Consider the following 16,917-nt stretch of genomic DNA (forward strand, 5'->3'; position numbering starts at 1 on the left):
TTCATAGAATGAATTTTATTTAAAATGTAAATTTGAAAGAGAAAAAAAATACAAATTGTGTTAAGATAAATCCACAAAAAGACATTTAAAAAAAGTATAAAAGAAACCAAACAGATACAAAAATATTTTGATCATCCAATTCTGTATTTCAGTGCAAATGAATGTGGCCTGTACCGAACCTCTGTGACATTAAAGAGGTGGAGATCTGGTCCCAATACTCTTCTGTACTTTTTGGAATTTCAGCAAAAACAAAATGAACTATTAGAACAGGTCAGAATATACATGGAGCTCTTGTGACTCGGTCCGTCTGGTGTTGAGTTGATTTTTGGCAGCTGAGGGTGTTCTGGCGCTTCGCCCGTGGATATTTGCTGACCACAGTTTTTTTTAAAACCACATGATCACACCGTTTTTCTGCTGACGGGGGCAAAGAAGAGCTGTGAGGGGGGTTTTTTTCTGATCGGTGAAACATTTTGAAACCAAAGAAGCAGAATAAATATTCAAAAAAATACAAAACCATAATTTTAAAAGCCTGCGTGTCACCTGAAGCGGATCTTAATTCCTGTTCAGACTTGAAAAGCAAACACGACAAAGACGATATATAAAAATGTCAAATAAAAACTAAAATGTCTGGCAGGAAGTTAACATAAAAAAGTGAAGCAACTCCTCATTTGTTCTTCCAGCTTCATGGTTGTGGCGATGAGGGGTTGACACGAGGTGGAGCTGTTGGGTGTCGTCTCCTCTCAGGCCCGGTGTTGATGTACATGGTGTTCTCGTTGCCACTCTGAACTCCAGTCACGTTGCTGTAGGTGATGCAGATTTTATGTGGCAGGGACGGAGGGACAGGGCTGGACAACTGACGCTGCAGATGTAAAAAAATAAAAAATACAGATCAAAATATATCAGTATTCATCCAGAAGTCGGTATTTCTACATTGGATACAAGTTTCTCTCAGTAATCTTTATGATTATATATGTTTTTGCGTAGTGATGAACTGAATAAAGTGCATGAAAGACGATATAGAAGACGTCGGGTCCCTTCTTATCTTCCTCTGAGGATAAATGTGTAAACTTCTTCATGATTTTAATTTCTTAAATTTATACCTGGAACTGTTGAGTGCAGTTCGGCTTAAATGCCCTCTGGGAATTCTCAGCTGCTCTCGCCTGATGTGACCTCGTGGTCGAGGGAGACGCCGGGGATGCACTGATGGGATAAACGGAGGAAGCTTTGGCTTTGTGGTCGCCTGTGGACGAGCGGGCCGGGTCGACGTGGCACGTGTTTGCTTGGCGGGACGTAAGCGGGTCTGTGAGGGAACACATGTGAAAAACGTGAAGCTGCGGTAGATGATTTGTTTTTTCTTGATCATGACGTTAAAGTGAAGTTCCGCATCCAGCTCCATCACCAACTTCCTGTTTACCTTTGAACTTTTGATTTGACTTTAAACCACTGGCCTCTTCCTGCAACAAAAGGAGGTAAGTGTTCTGTTAGTTACTTGTCTACGATGAACCATTCAACCATAAAACACTTTATGGAGACTTTGCTTATTGGTTGTTTAAAGACATTTGTTTTCTACCAAGTAATAAATGGTTTAAAGGGTCTGAAGTTCAAAGAGGGTTTCAAAATGGTCAACATGATAATCCCTTAATGACGCACACCGAGATGTTTGATTCTGAGAATGAAAACATCACAGTATTGACCAATCTGTGGCAAAGGGAAAAAGAAAATACCTCAGAGACCAGTGAGTCAGTTCATGATTTAAAAGAAATCAATTTCATCCAGTAGAAAGAGACCGAACGATGCGGCGAGGGTCTGAACTCCGATTACATCTAATATCTATATGTTTCATATCTCACCTGAACGGGCGGACGTCCCGTCAGAACATTATCCTGGATGTTCACAGCTTCAACTCTTGGAGTCCCTGAAAGAAAAAAGACGGAATGAAATGACACCGAATGGGGTTAGGGTTAGGGTTGACAGGTTTATAATAATTTGACAACGTTACAACGTGCTTTACAGAAAGAAAAGTTTAAATTGAAAAAAACAATAATTAAATCAAGAGGAGGAGAATCAGACGCAACATAATCCAACTCTCATGTAAGAAAAGTGATCAGAAGAGAATCTTTGAAAGTGAAAGAAAACAGATTTCATGTAAAGCGGACCTGAGGCCTGACCGATATGAACCCTCTGAACCTGCTCCGTTAATCTGTCTTGTTCCTTTTGCTCCTGAAAAACAGGAAGAGAAAGCGTGAATCAGACAGTGACGAGGGGGTTTCAAGTGGTTTTTTGCCGCGTCATGTTAACGTTGTGCGGCGTCAGACATTGTTGGTGGAGATATTTCATATTTACGAGTTTCTTCTGCACTTCATGGACAGCATCAACAATGCCATGTTTGTGCTTCTTGTACAGTTCCTCTGTGATGGTCGTACACTCTGCCAGAAAAAGATTTCATGTCAGAGCACAAACATATAAAGGTTTAGTGTTTTCCTGTGCGTACACATATCCCAAATTTAAATCCCATTAATGTTATTACACATTTAAAAGCTTGCACGTTGTTTAACTCTGCTCAAAGAAGTATTTTTCTTACCCAAGGATGAGGGTCTTTGGGTGGGACTGTGCTCCCAGCATCTTGTCATGAGCTCCATCAGTCCCTTCAGCTCTTCAGTCTGACCATCGCTGAACTCCTGCAGCGATGGTCGGTCTCCCTGGGGGATCCGAAACCGCACTATGCTGGATTTTGCCTCTAGAGTAGAGGGCAGATTATAGAAAGAGGTTTTGGAGATTGTGCCTCACTCTAATGTAGTAATGTCATTTAATCAAATGTATTATTGTATTGAAGCTGCACTGGCTGCCAACTTAATATTAACAACACAATAGATGACAACGAACATGCCCTGATGACAAATCTGTGTTTTATTTTATCCTAATGAAGGATTCTGTTTTATTCTAGACTTTAGGGCCCCCTGGTGGTAGAATAGAGAGTGTGCGATACAAACTGAACCAGTTTTCAAGGACACTGTGATATTTTGCTACTAATGATGACTTTTGAAAGATGTAGAGATTTAAATCTCCCAATTAAATGTTTTTGTTCAAATGGTAGCTTGAATCTAAAATATTTGTGTATTGAATATTGAATAGAATGAAGTCAGACTGAAAATAGCAGCAAGTCCTCACAAATTATTTATTTTTACTTCAAACGTAATTTCAGCGATTAATCATCATCAGAACAGCTGCTGATTATTTTCCTCTCAGTTGAATCTCCAACTAATCATTTCAGGTCATTTTCTCTTCCGATGGGATCAGATTCTGCTAAAATCCAAATTGAGCAGGCACGACTTTGTTTCTCCGACTAAATGCACTCGCTAAAAGAGAGGAAGTTGAACCAGATCATCACTCACGTGCGTAAGGTTGTTTCCCTGAGACGATGGACCACAGGAGTATACCATAGCTGAAACAAAGGCCGAGAAGGTTAATGACCTTGATCACCACCACAACACAACAGAGCTAATTGCGATTCTTGGCTCTTGGCTCAGATTCCAAGTAATGACCGTCATTAAAACCTGAATATGAGCATAACATGTCTCCCTTAAAGTAAACCTGCTAGTCTACAAATCGGCGTTGTTAATTCCTCCTCACACAACAAATGAAGCCGTTATTCGTTCCTGGTTCATTGCTCTTGTACCTGTAGATATCAGAGGCTCGTGTCGGGGTGTACGTTGTGTCAAAAGCCTCCGGCGGCATGTAGCTGATCGTCCCTCCTTCGTCTTCTCTGTCCTTCTTGGAAATCCGGCTGACACTGTGATAAAACTTAGCAAGGCCGAAATCTGTGAGCTGGAGAAGAAGATGTGGTGAGGGGACACGATTAGCATTGGGAGGAGACAATAACAGATGTATGCCGTGTTCCAGGTTTTTTTTTTAAAACTATTAAAAAGTGAAATGTTCCAGAAAATGATAATTAAACCATTCTTTTGGATACTGGATGAAAATGTACACAGACATTTGAACTTTTTATAGAATATCACGGTTGTGAGACGACACTGGGAGACGGATGCGCTCACCTTGGCGTTGAGATCAGAGTCCAGCAGCACGTTGCTGGGCTTCAGGTCCAGGTGGAGAACAGCGGGGGAGAGGCTGTGGAGGATGTTTATCCCCAGAGCCACCTGGTGAGCCAGTCTGAAGACCAGCGGTAACGGTGTCACTCCGTGTAGAGTCTGCTGTGAACAGAATGTGAGGAGTGCTGACATGAGAGGTGTATCTGTATCATGACAACAGGTTGTCGACATGTTTCCCAAAAGAACAAATCAAAATGTCGACAACATGGTGGCGACAGATTCCGGGGACTATGAAGGTCAGTAAGAAAACGCCCTCTTCTTCTTCGTTGGGTTTATTGGTCGTCCACCAGTGTCAAGGCGCATTGCTGCTGAGTCAATCCATCCTCTGGTTGAGTTTCAGTCGTGTGATGGATCAACTGATGTTTCTAGTGTGTGTGGTACCTGTAGGGAGGCCAGGGATCCTTTCTCCATGTACTTCATGACCAGACCCAGCTGTGCTGAGGGCCCGGAGTTCGGCGGTCGACCCTTGAAGACGCCAAGGACCTGCATTACATACTCGTTGCTTCCTTGACGCATCATTTCGACCTCCCGCAGCAAAGATGTACTGCTCCTGTGTGTGTGTATCGTCAGTAAATCCTACTTTTTTCTACTTGCAGACTTGAAATTCTTCTGTAGCTACTCACCCGTCATCGTAATGAAGCAGCTTAATGGCGATGTCGTAGCACCACTGACGATGCCTGACTTTGTAGATTTGTCCGAACCCCCCGCAGCCGATCAAATCCCATCCCGTGAGGCTGGAGTCTTCAATCAGCAGAGGAGGTGAGCAGCTGGACAGAGCCATGTTCACTGGAGGAGGAAATCAGTCCAGGTTCATTTTACTGCTGCGTCCATGGTTTTAAGTTATTTAAAGGTACAGTGTGTAGAATTTAGTGATATCTGGTGTTGAAGCGTCATGTTGCAGCTGAAAGAAAACTACAAATTCATACAAATCAGATGAAATGAACTCGTGAAAACATCATGAGGATTATTCTACATTTAATTTCTGCAGATAGATCCTTTCACCTAGATCTTACACACTGGAGCTTTAAAGCAACACTATGCAACTTTTTTTTATTTTGTAAAAGCAGAAAGTTTCCTCCTTCACTCCCTGAGCGTCTGTTCTCTGTAACTCTGGTGAGTGGGATCGATCTCCTGTGAGAAGAAGTGACTGAGAGTCAATGTTCAATCTAAAACCTGAAAAATAGTGAAGAACAGGAAATCCTGTTCTCGACCCTGAACCCAGAAAATATTGGGCATTTTTAGTTTGATGATTGATTCAAATAACTGAGAGTAATATATGTCGTTGAGTATCGCAGCCTTTTCTCTTCAACAAATCATTTCTTGAACTCGTCATTTCAGGAAGTAAATAAAAATGAGCCACAGTTCGCGGTGTCATGGTGAAAAACATAATTTCTCCTGTTTGTTCTGACTCTTAAATCACCATCGTAAAAAAAAGAAAGATGAAATGACCTTTAGGTTCTTCTTGTGACGCCCATTTTTAAATGTTAAGTGGTTTCATATTCCACACAGTGTTTCTACAAGCTGCCACCTTCACACACTTTGCAGGAAACCACATGTTTTTCAGGTTACTTAGCCTCAAGGTGGACTGAATAATAGAAACTCATATAGTTTGTCTCACTTTCTTCCGGGTGTTGTATTGAATGGTAATATGCTGTAACATCACAAACGGAGCTACCTGCCTTTTTCTCCACGCCCTGACAATCCAGCTTTTTACATGTTTGGTTTAAAACGTCCAAGAAAAAAAAGAGTATAACGATAATATGAGCCTGAGATGAAAAAACAGCAGATTCACTTCGCTCATTATAATGAATCAGGTAAAATACACAACGTTTAAGGTCGAAACTACCACAAAGTACAGTTTCCTGATCAGATCGAAGCCACAGACACTTACAACGCTGACAAGAAGAGGATTTTTTTTTTTGGAATGGGGAAAGCACTCACCCGTAGGGACACACTCGTCTTACTCATCATTCAAGCATATTGACTGGTGTAAAAATCCTCCTGCTCATTCGGTGACTCGTTACATGTGAACAGACACAAGCAGAAGTGAGAAGCACTGACCCAGATCCATCCCATAAAATCTCCTTTCACTTCTGCTTCTGTGCTGAGGTGTGTGTGCTCACCATGGTGACAACAGCATTTTTATTTACTTCATGGCTATCTGTCTATCTATCTATCTATCTATCTATCTATCTATCTATCTGTCTATCTATCTATCTATCTATCTATCTATCTATCTATCTATCTATCTATCTATCTATCTATCTATCTATCTATCTATCTATCTCTCTATTTATCTGTCTATCTATCTATCTATCTATCTATCTATCTATCTATCTATCTATCTATCTATCTATCTATCTATCTATCTATCTATCTATCTGTCTATCTATCTATCTATCTATCTATCTATCTATCTATTTATCTGTCTATCTATCTATCTATCTATCTATCTATTTATCTGTCTGTCTATCTATCTATCTATCTATCTATCTATCTATCTATCTATCTATCTGTCTGTCTGTCTATCTATCTATCTGTCTGTCTGTCTATCTATCTATCTATCTATCTGTCTATCTATCTATCTATCTATCTATCTATCTATCTATCTGTCTGTCTGTCTGTCTGTCTGTCTGTCTATCTATCTATCTATCTATCTATCTATCTATCTATCTATCTATCTCTCTGTCTGTCTATAGTTATTTCTCTTGTCCATTTCTAATTCTCTTTAAAACTCTCTCTCTCTCTCTCTCACTCACTCACTCTCTCTCTCTCACTCACTCACTCACTCTCACTCTCACTCTCACTCTCTCTATATCTCACTCTCACTCACTCACTCACTCTCTTTCACTCTCTCACTCACTCTCTCTCTCTCACTCTCTCTCATTCACTCTCTCTCTATATATATATATATATATCACTCTCTCTCTCTCCCTCTCTCTCTCTCTCTCTCTCTCTCTATATATATATATACAGTATATCACTCTCATTCTCTCATTCTCTCCCTCTCTCCCTCTCTCTCTGAACGGAGTGTGAAGTTTTGTATTCTGCCAGCAGAGGGCTGAGTTTGTGAACAGAAGGAGTGTGTGTGTGTTTCGTCTGTGTTGTGATGACTGACGGTAAATGTGTGTTCTCTGTATTAGTGAGTTCACCTGCTGCAGCCAATGCGGCCTCATGCAGCTGCCGATGAATGTGCCCCAGAATCATGAAACTAAAGAAGCCTCCCCCTGGTGGCTCTGATCTTTCTCCTCTTGCACTTTGTGGGCAATAGAAACAACACAACAGGAAGTGGAGGTGACATTTCTCTTCCTGTTCCGAAGACAAACTCGCTCCTCGTCTGCACGGAGACTTTCAAACCATTGTATCACTAATAATAGATGTTAGCATGCTGTGTACTTCTGCTTTCCATCTGAATCCCCCTGCGAGCTGAACATGTGTGTGATTGCTGTAGAGAAGTGAGGTGGACGCATCATGAGTCTGTGTCACTGAGTCAAACACAGAGACAGAAAAACCCCTGGTGACGTCAGTGGAAACCCCCCCCCCCCTCATCTCCTGTTGGACACAAACACTTTTCAATTAAAATCTGAATAATAATAATAATGACGATGATGTTAATTACCTGATAATCTCTGTTTAAATTAAATTGAGAAAACAACAAACGCACTTTTAGTTTGTAGAATGATTAGTGATTATTATCAGTGTTGACTGTCTGTGTGCGTGCATGTGCGTGTGCGTGTTTAGTTTCGGTTTTGTGTTCCCTCTCCGCGGCAGCACCGATGCCCTGGTTCTCCGCCGCCGACCTCCTCCTCCTCCTCGCCGCCCCCGGGCCTCGGTGACTCCGGCTCCCCCAGCTCGGCGGCTCGTCGGTCGGCTGAGATGACGGACTTCGCCCGGTGTCCGTGTTGTTGTTGTTGTTGAAGCCTGAGGCGGGACCTCGCCGTCTCCCGCCGGAGGAGAAGCCGTGAGGAGCGGATCGAGCCTCGACGTAAGAAAACCTCACGAAACAACATCGTTTTTACACTTTTCATCACCGCGGAGCAACACGACGCGTGTGCCCGTGCTCCTGCTGCACCTCCTGCTGCACCTCCTGCTCACAAGCAGCTGCTTCGACTCCGTGTTTCTCCTCGTTCTCTTTAATTTCCTCATTGATCGCCTCGACACGAGCGATCGCTTTTCTGCCTGACGTTGTGTTTCAACAACAGTTTGAAGGTTCGACGTCTGTGAAAGTTGGTTTTATTGTTCAGGTTGTGAAGCTGAAATCCAGCAGAGACGCAGAGCTTCAGAAGTGTGTTTACGTTTTTACACTGAAATGTAATTGAGGCTGGATGGTTTACAGCTCAGACAACAGTTTAAACAGCAGCTTAAACAGAAAAGTGATTAAAAAATAACCCTCAGTTAACGGAAAACACAAATATAGAAGCTAAAATCAATAAACTGAAAAAAACCCCTGTAACTTTAAACATAAATCACATCATCTCTGCATTCTTTATTTTGAAATATATATATATATAATATTTCTTAAAGAGTAGAGTCCTACTATGTTTTTTCAATATTCAAGTATTTTAAACTGAATATATAAAATTAAGAAAATAATTAATTAATATTGTTTGAAGTTAATTATAATTTTTCAGCATTGTTTGTTCTGTAAAATAAAAGTTTTCATCCAACCAATAAGTCAGACGGGCTCCAATAAAAAAAGACTCCAAATTTTTAACATCAATATTTGCTGTAAGCGCAGGGTGACCTTAAAGAAGGTGGGTTGATGAAATGTCTTCTCCGCAGAATGTTCCACTCTCTGCCGCTGACTCAAGAACAAGCGATGGACGCTGACAGAGCTGATGGAGGAGGACGCCCAGAGGTGGTGGATGAGTTTGCATGTGCGGGGATGCTGCGGGGATCTCTCACATCGCTGCACGGCACCGTGGAGCGGATATTCAGGGTGACGCTTGGGATCGGGGCAGACGATTTGCCCCACAGCAACAACGGGCAGATTTGGCTGAAACTACGAGGGCCGAGAAACAACGTGAAAGCTGCCAAAGTAAGAAATATGTCCACGTCTTATTGTCCATTGTTAGTCCCAAGTTGAGACCATGGACCAAAACAAATATCCTGAATACGGGGGCGTCCATCTTGAGCGAAGTCCCGCCAATAAACGTGCTCGGCCAATCATGAGTCAGTCTCAGCTGTCAATCATGATGCTTCACCCTGTTTTTATATCGTCAAACAAATTAAAACCGAACCTGATTGAAAAAACTTTCCTTAACGAGCATCTTTAATTTATTGTTGCTGATTGTGTTGTTTTGGTCACAGCGTACCCTTCGCTGATTCGCCAGGCTCCGATCACATGACGCGTGTAGAACACAGTGATACAGCTGTTTACATACGGAGCCCAGATGTTGTTGATATTATTATTACAATTGAAATCGTGGTCGAGCAACAGCTGTGATCAGTGACGCTTGAGTCCTCCTCACCTGCCTGTTTTTAAATCCTGGTGTTTGAACTATAGTTTCTAGAACCTGATCAGTGAGAGGTGCGGTGAAGTCGTTACTGATAATCTCCAGCTCGCTGACAGAAACATCAGAGTTCATGTGAAGTGACTCATTCAGATCAATTGATTAATGAGCCTCTGAAGACTTTCCACCTGCTCACACACACTCACGCTGCACAACAGTGTGGCGGCTCGACAACAGTCAGGTTGACGGAGCTCGTGTGCACACGTTCTTCTACTTGTACTACTTCTTTGCTCAGAGCTGGAGGGATCTATCTACTACGTTTCAGTATCCGTGACCGCCAACGAAGACCATGTGATGTGGTCAAGAGCTCCAGAACAAGCGTGTGCTCGGGGGGGTTGTGAACATTACAGCTTCCTTCGCTCCGCTGGTCGGACGACAGGTTCAGTCCCCAAAGATTAGCTCAGATTCATCCTCCATGTTTTTGTGATGTTCAGTTGTTCGTGAAAGGAGTCGTGAACCAGGAGGAGCAGCAGGAGGTCTCCTACCCCGGGGTCCTTCACTGTGTCTTCTGTGGAGCCAGAGGGCTGTTCATGGACTGCCTGATAAAAAGCACCTCCGCACACATCGTGGTAAGTGCTGCGTGTTCCCACCCTGTTTGTTTTTACCGTCTGCAGTAATACAGGTCGTAGTTTTTGATCTATACTGCAGTCAGCCACCAGGGGGTGATCAAATGATTTCATGTCGTCCTTATTATTTCTATTCTTTTCTGTTCTCTATGTTTTATCCCCCATCAGCACAAACCACTGGTTTCCTTCTGATCGTGCCTCTCACGACTGACGTGACATTACTGTGATATTCTGGGATTCTACTTCTGTTATTATTTCAAGAAACTACATTCTTAGTCAATATCTCTGTTACGTCAGCAGTTATCGCCCTGATGAAGTAACAGCAGCCTCGTAGTAAAAACAAACCTATGTTGTCAGTGGGGAGTTTTTATTTTTTATGATTATGTTTTCTTAGACTGCAAATTTAGATCTGTGGGATTTTTTTTAATCTTATTTTCAGCAACTTCCTTTTTCAGTATTTGCTGCGACTCGTTGCAACGAATACTTCAGGAAAACGTCATGAATGCGTCTCCATTGTAGAAAAGAGTGGAACGGTTGTTGTCGGCAGTGATTTCTGAGATGTATAAACTTTATTATAAATTACTATAAATAAAAATAAAACACAAATAAAACCCAATATATAGAACTTACATATATTTTATTTAATTAAAACATTTAAAATACATACATACATCTATATAAATGAAGGTTTTTGTATCTGTACACATTAACGCAGATGTTGTTGTCAAGAGAGACAGAGCCTGTGAAGTGGCGTTCAAGGGGGGGGCGGGGCTTTGTGGTATGGATTGGGAGTCAGTCTCAGCTGTCAATCGTGACTCATTAATTCTGTTTTCCAGGTCGGCGCTCCAGGATTCCTGCTCATATCAGGTCTGGCGGAACCGGTGGTGCGAGCGTACTCCCTCATCATGGACCTCGTGGAGAGATATGAGGGGACACAGTCCAGACGCTCTGAGACTGAGGACAGAGGCTCAGACGAGTCCCTGGATTCACGCCGGGCCTTCAAAGCTGTGGTTGAGCAGTGGGAGGACAGGCACATCCTGGACCTTCTGGTGCTTCCAGGGTCCGTGAAGGAAATCCTGCTGGATCTGGTTCAAGAATCTGGGCTCGGATCAGGGCCGGAAGGAAACCAGGATGGACGGGACAGACCCTCTGACATTGCGTACGCTCTCCTCGAGCCCTCCAACACTACTGAGCGGCTGGTCGAAGGGATGAGTGCAGTAGTTGACGCTGCCTCTAAAGACTCCACATCTGCAGGCGCCCGGGGAAGAGCAGAGGGTAGGGAGGAGAGACCACCGCACTCTCCGCAGGAGGTAGGAGAGGAGGAGGAGCCGGAGCAGGGGGAAACGTTAAGGACCAGAGAGACTGACAGTCTGGGGGGGGAGGACCAACAGGAGCGACAGTTCTCAATGGGAAACAAAGAGTTTTGGCTTCTTTTGAAGTTCTTCACAGCCATGGGGTACACGGAGGACGTCGTCAAACGAGTGCTTGCCCGAACGGGACCTAAGGAGGCCTCACAGATACTGGACTTGGTGCAACAGGAGCAGGATCGAAGCGACCGGGAGCAGATGCCTGAAGGTGGCCCGGGTCCAAAACATACAGATGGTGTTGCCCTGAATGAGAGCGAGAGGAACCGACCCTGCGAGTCAGAGCACAGGGAAGACGAGGAAACAGCAGCAGGGCGAGATCCGGTGATGAGCAGCGGCGGAGAAGCGAGTGGGGCGGCAGGAGGCACAACGCACTCTGAGGGACGTGGCTCAGAGGGAAAGGAGGAAGGACACGAGGAAGACTTTGTCCTCGGAGTGTTGAAGAAAGCTGCAGCCAGCTGTGGATACACGGAGCAGAACGTGGCCAGATTCTACAACATGTTGCCTGATCGCTCCACCCACCAGCTCCTCCTGGAGCTGCAGAGGGAGGGAGTCAGAGAGACGGACGTCTTCGGCGAGGGTCCGAGGGAGATGGACGATGTGGTGCTGGAGAAAGAGGACGAAGGATCTGATGATGGAGGATGGGTGGAAGTGTCAAACCCCTCAAAGAGTAAAACTGCGCCTGTTGCAGAATTAGATTTGTTTCCTTGGATTAACAAACCGCAGCAGCCTGCAGAGTCACACACTCAGCGCCCGGTCATCCTGCCTGTAGTCAAAGGTCCACCCATGTCCACTTATCCCTCAGATCCTCCACTCGCCAATTTACAAACCAACAAACACTTTGACCAAACCATCTTCTGGCCTCATGCCTCCGCCTCAAAACCAAATCATTCAGCTCACAGCAAAGTCTTACATCCAAAGCCCAAGTCCTCCAACTCTGTGAAACAAGCCCCTCAAGCCCCTCAGTCCTCCGTCTTCACCAGGGACGACTTGTCTCAGCCCGGAGCGAGGCAGAGGCGGGGCTTCGCGCCTGCTTCTTCAGTGGTGGTGACGGGCGAGCAGCGTTTTCTAGAGGGACTGCAGACGCTGTTTGACCTCCAGCTCACAGACCAGCCCGGAGACGCAAAACTGAGGACGATCATCATCGACGGGAGCAACGTGGCGATGAGGTGAGAACTACAGCCGACAGAATTGACAACACTTACAAAACCTGTAGTTAGTTTCACCTCTGAAGAATGGTAACCGCCTTTTTCTTTTAACAGTCACGGGCTCGGTCACTTCTTCTCCTGTCGAGGAATCGCTCTGGCGGTGCAGCACTTCTGGGACCGAGGCCACCGTCACATCAGCGCCCTCCTGCCGCAGTGGAGACAGAAGAGCGACCCCAGAATCAAAGGTGACACTTCCTGTCCCTCCTTTCATTCAAACCTCATATATTTAATGCCTTAGAATAGTTTACACGTTGAATTCTATTGTTTTAAAGTTATAGATGCACTTGTGTGTTTGTATTCACTTGTGTTTGATTGTGAAGGGTAGAAACCAATCAGAGCTGTAAACATGTGATTGTGTGTGTGTGTGTGTGTGCGTGCAACTAAACCCAGTGTTGTTGTTTTTCGTTGTGCGTCTCAGAGCAGCACTATCTGACGGAGCTGCAGAAGCTGGGCCTGCTCTCCTACACCCCCTCCAGGGAGGTGCAGGGCAAGAGGATCAGCTCGTATGACGACAGGTGAGAGGACTCGCACACAGAACGTACGAAGTTGTGTCACTGTGATTTAAAAGTTTACGAGCGCAGACGTGTAAGATCTGTGTCAAAGCACAAACCGCTGCAGGGAAACTGTTAAATGTTAAACAGCTTTGTGGTTGTGAATGTGACATAGTTTAAAAAAACGTGTATTAAAGCAACACAATGTGACTTTAACCGAGCGACAGCGCCCTCTGCAGCCACACATTCATTCATTTAGTGGTTTGCATGTTGCGTATTACCCATGATCCTCTGCTTCCAAACAAATCCACCAAACTGTTCAGAGTTCTTCACGTTTTAAACTTTGGAGATAAACACTGGTCGTTAATAACTTCTCCCTCGTTGCCACAGACTCATGCTGCAGCTCGCGCAAAAGACGGACGGAGTGATCGTAACCAACGACAACCTGAGAGACCTCTCTGACGAGACCCCCGTGTGGAGGGACATCATCAAAAAGAGGTTCGTTCGTCTCTTTATAGGAATCTGACGTTGAGCATGATGGATGTAATATCTTCTGTTAATACAAAACATAAATTAAAAACTGTTTCGTTCAGACTTCTTCAGTACACGTTTGTGGGCGATCACTTCATGGTGCCGGACGACCCCCTGGGGAGAGGAGGGCCTCACCTGGACGACTTCCTCCGCTCGGAGCACAGGTAACACGTGCACGCACGCACACACACACACACACAGGAAGACAAAAGAGACATTTTAATGTAAAAATACCAAAATATAGTGCAACATGTTTTTCACGTGAAGATGCAGACTCATGATGTGTTGACGTGTTTTTGAATGAAGCGCTCTGTCTCCTCTCAGGACTCCGGACCCAGGAAACCACTCTTTTGCCGGCGTAGCGTCCACTTTCCCTTCCTCCAAAGCTCCACGATCACAAACAGAGGTTCTGAACTTCCGCGACCGAACACCGGTCGGGGGTGTGAATCCGGCGGGCAGGGGGGGCCGGGGGAAAGGGAGGGGGCCCGGCAAGGGGTGGGACACGGGACATCTGCAGCACGGAGCTGCAGGTTCTGGACTCATGCTCCGAGCTGACAGGAGTCCAGAGGACACGGCGAACATGAGGGAGCAGCTCTGTCAGGTTTTCCCAGGTCAGGACAACATCGTGATGCTGGTGCTGCAGCTTCACCCGACGGAGACGGACATCAACGTGCTCTCCGACCTGATCCTGCAGCAGCAGGACTAGTTTTTGTCCAGACATTTTCCTGTAGTTTGTGTTTGTGAAGCAGCAGCAGCAGATTGTTCCGACTCGTTCGCAACAACAGGAACACGTGGGGGGGGCATTCAGGAGCCCTCATGTACACGACCACTCGCTCGCCGGGACGTGTCCAGATGTTTTCCTGCTGTTTTCTCTCCTGGACTCACTCCGGTGCTCGTCTGAGCTGGAGTTTAAGTGTTAATGTAAAGTTTTCTCAACCTGAGTTTTCACTTTTCCAGTAACTTTGGTTTTAATTAGTTATTAAACAGACTCTGTTTTTAAGTGATGTGATCAGAGCAGGAGATGAAGTGCAGGCGTTTGTATTCGGGACATTTTTTTCTAGATTTTTGCACAGTGGGAGGAAGTGGAGACGCGTCGTCCATCTTTATTTAAAGTCTCTAACCTCCCGCAGCTCTTATTTAATGACGTAACCGATGTGTAATGACACCAATCATCTTCCTCAGGGTTGTCGTGACGATGTGAGGTCACCGGGGTTTCCGCCGACGTGTCGAATCTTTTTCTCTCTTTTGTTTTCAGTGTCGTTAACTTCAGCACTTTCTCTTTTGTTCGTGGAGTTTGAAGAAATTATTATAACGTGTGACATTTTTTAACAGATGATTTTTATATATGCACAAAAAGAGCAATATATTAAACGAACAATTTGTCATCCTGAATTTGTTTTAATCCTTTGATATTAGGACATTTTGCAGAGCATCAGGTGTCAGAGGCTCCTGAGAGGATGCGGAGAAGAAATAATACTAAAGCAGCGATTACGACAATCTGTACCATCAATTTTATATTTTAATTTATTTGAAGCAGGTCCGATGTTGTTACTGTCGATCAGAGGATGAATCCGATGTTTTTACTGTGTGGAAGAGGCTGGGGTCTTTCTTTAATCCCTAAGAAAACATAAGGTTTGATTTAAACATTGTTTTTCTGACTTTAAAAAAAAGATTGTGTATATTTTACGTTTTTTGGTTTAGTTTAAATTATATTTTGACAATTACAGATTTTTTTCCATTAGTAGAAAACGACCTATCCGGGTGTTATTTGATTAACAGTGTCATTATAAAATAAAAGTATCTAGTAACTCTATTGCTCTTCTGAGGTAGCATCTGTAGCAAAGCATTTAGCTTTGTATTATCCTGCTGTTCATGATTTTCTCCACCAGATGGTGCACTTCACCTTGTGGTGAGAGAAAAGTGATCAACCAATTCACATTCTACTGATTTCACTTCTTCTATGACGTCAGTCACGTGGTTTAAAAAACCCAAATATTCAAGGAAGGACGAAGAAAGATTTTCTGATTAAAACCTCGACATGACAACGAGGCTTTTATTTCTGTAAGTTACCAGGAGCAACTTCCTGTTTCTGTTGTATTGTTTACGTTCAAACCTCATGAGGAGACATTTAGAAAGTAACTCTGACTTTGTCCTGAACTGAGGTTTGTCTTTCTCTAAGTTGTAGGACACGTGGTCAGAAGTGGGCCTCGTGGTCTTATCACCTGAGTCCTGCAGCCAATTCTGTTTTCTTTTGAGTTTCTAGAAATTCTAATCGGTACGAAGCTCTGGGTCTCATTGTCTTCGAGCTTCAACCTGCTTGTTTGAGGGTGTTTGAAATTGGAAGTCCTTTGTTTCTTAACCTGTTTGTTCGGTGCAAACAGAAATTAGATTTGTGTTTACACAGCAGAGCAGGAGGTTGAAATGAGAAGACGTGATTCCTTAGTGGACTCACATGAAGCGACCTCGCTCTGAGAATAGATGCTTCTGAACCTGTTCGGTGGGTTTTGAACAACAGAGGCAGCCACGCTCAGTCTATTCAGGGAAAGTCCTGAGTTTGTTCGAGACGACGTTAGACGCAGAGCGATGTTTAATACTGACGTCTGATGTGGAGAAGTGTAATTACACAGAGAGGGGGAGGGTGGAGGTGAGAGAGAGAGAGGGAGAGGGAGGGAGAGGGAACAGTGAGTGGATCAATATAATGAGACAGATTTGAATGTCCTGTATTTAACACAAATCACCAAAAAACTCAATGTGGATATTTCAAGAAGAAAATGTCTTTTGTGTTTGAAGGTTGAGAATCTTTTTGATATTTTCTAATAATGATGAGTTTAATCTTTATTCTGGATCCTGTCTGGTCCAAATACTAAATTCCACAATAAAGATATTTTTTATTTCTTGTGTCATGAAATGAGCAGAGTCGTTGTTATGACGTCCCCCCCCCCCCCCCCCCCCACACACACACACACACACTCACACTCACTCAGACACACAACCCGAGAGAAACTAGTTCAAACAAAATCATGTCACATGTCTGGAGGTCAAAGGTCACACTTGCATAGCTCTCTCTCTCTCTCTCTCTCTCTCTCTCTCTCTCTCTCTCTCTCTCTCTCTCTCTCTCTCTCCTGTCCACACGCAGCA

General features: G+C 44.1%; 2 protein-coding genes across 4 annotated transcripts; one reads left to right on the plus strand and one right to left on the minus strand.

Annotated features, from left to right (window-relative positions):
• Positions 1-7,151, minus strand: ripk3 (receptor-interacting serine-threonine kinase 3). Of its 2 annotated transcripts, none has more exons than XM_020112212.2 (13): positions 6,048-7,151; positions 4,730-4,892; positions 4,488-4,656; positions 4,053-4,208; positions 3,677-3,825; positions 3,393-3,442; positions 2,582-2,737; positions 2,344-2,426; positions 2,157-2,220; positions 1,851-1,915; positions 1,415-1,454; positions 1,101-1,300; positions 1-859 (listed from the first exon to the last, which is right to left on the minus strand). In XM_020112212.2, the coding sequence occupies exons 2-13, from the start codon at positions 4,885-4,887 to the stop codon at positions 683-685; spliced, it is 1,467 nt and encodes a 488-aa protein (XP_019967771.2). In that variant the 5' UTR covers positions 4,888-4,892; positions 6,048-7,151; the 3' UTR covers positions 1-682. The 2 variants fall into 2 exon arrangements, with proteins under 2 accessions (XP_019967771.2, XP_019967772.2); XM_020112213.2 differs by having other exon boundaries at positions 4,053-4,205; positions 6,048-6,318.
• A 533-nt stretch (positions 7,152-7,684) lies between these two features.
• khnyn (KH and NYN domain containing) lies at positions 7,685-16,687 on the plus strand. 2 transcript variants are annotated; one of them, XM_069519193.1, is made up of 9 exons: positions 7,685-8,091; positions 8,889-9,144; positions 10,054-10,188; positions 11,022-12,718; positions 12,812-12,942; positions 13,176-13,272; positions 13,639-13,746; positions 13,842-13,943; positions 14,104-16,687. In XM_069519193.1, the coding sequence occupies exons 2-9, from the start codon at positions 8,890-8,892 to the stop codon at positions 14,483-14,485; spliced, it is 2,907 nt and encodes a 968-aa protein (XP_069375294.1). In that variant the 5' UTR covers positions 7,685-8,091; position 8,889; the 3' UTR covers positions 14,486-16,687. The 2 variants fall into 2 exon arrangements, with proteins under 2 accessions (XP_069375294.1, XP_069375295.1); XM_069519194.1 differs by lacking the exon at positions 10,054-10,188.
• The last annotated feature ends 230 nt before the right edge of the window (positions 16,688-16,917 follow it).

The sequence above is a fragment of the Paralichthys olivaceus genome, chromosome 22 (genome assembly GCF_024713975.1).
Source record: "Paralichthys olivaceus isolate ysfri-2021 chromosome 22, ASM2471397v2, whole genome shotgun sequence".
NCBI classification, from domain to species: Eukaryota; Metazoa; Chordata; class Actinopteri; order Pleuronectiformes; family Paralichthyidae; genus Paralichthys; species Paralichthys olivaceus.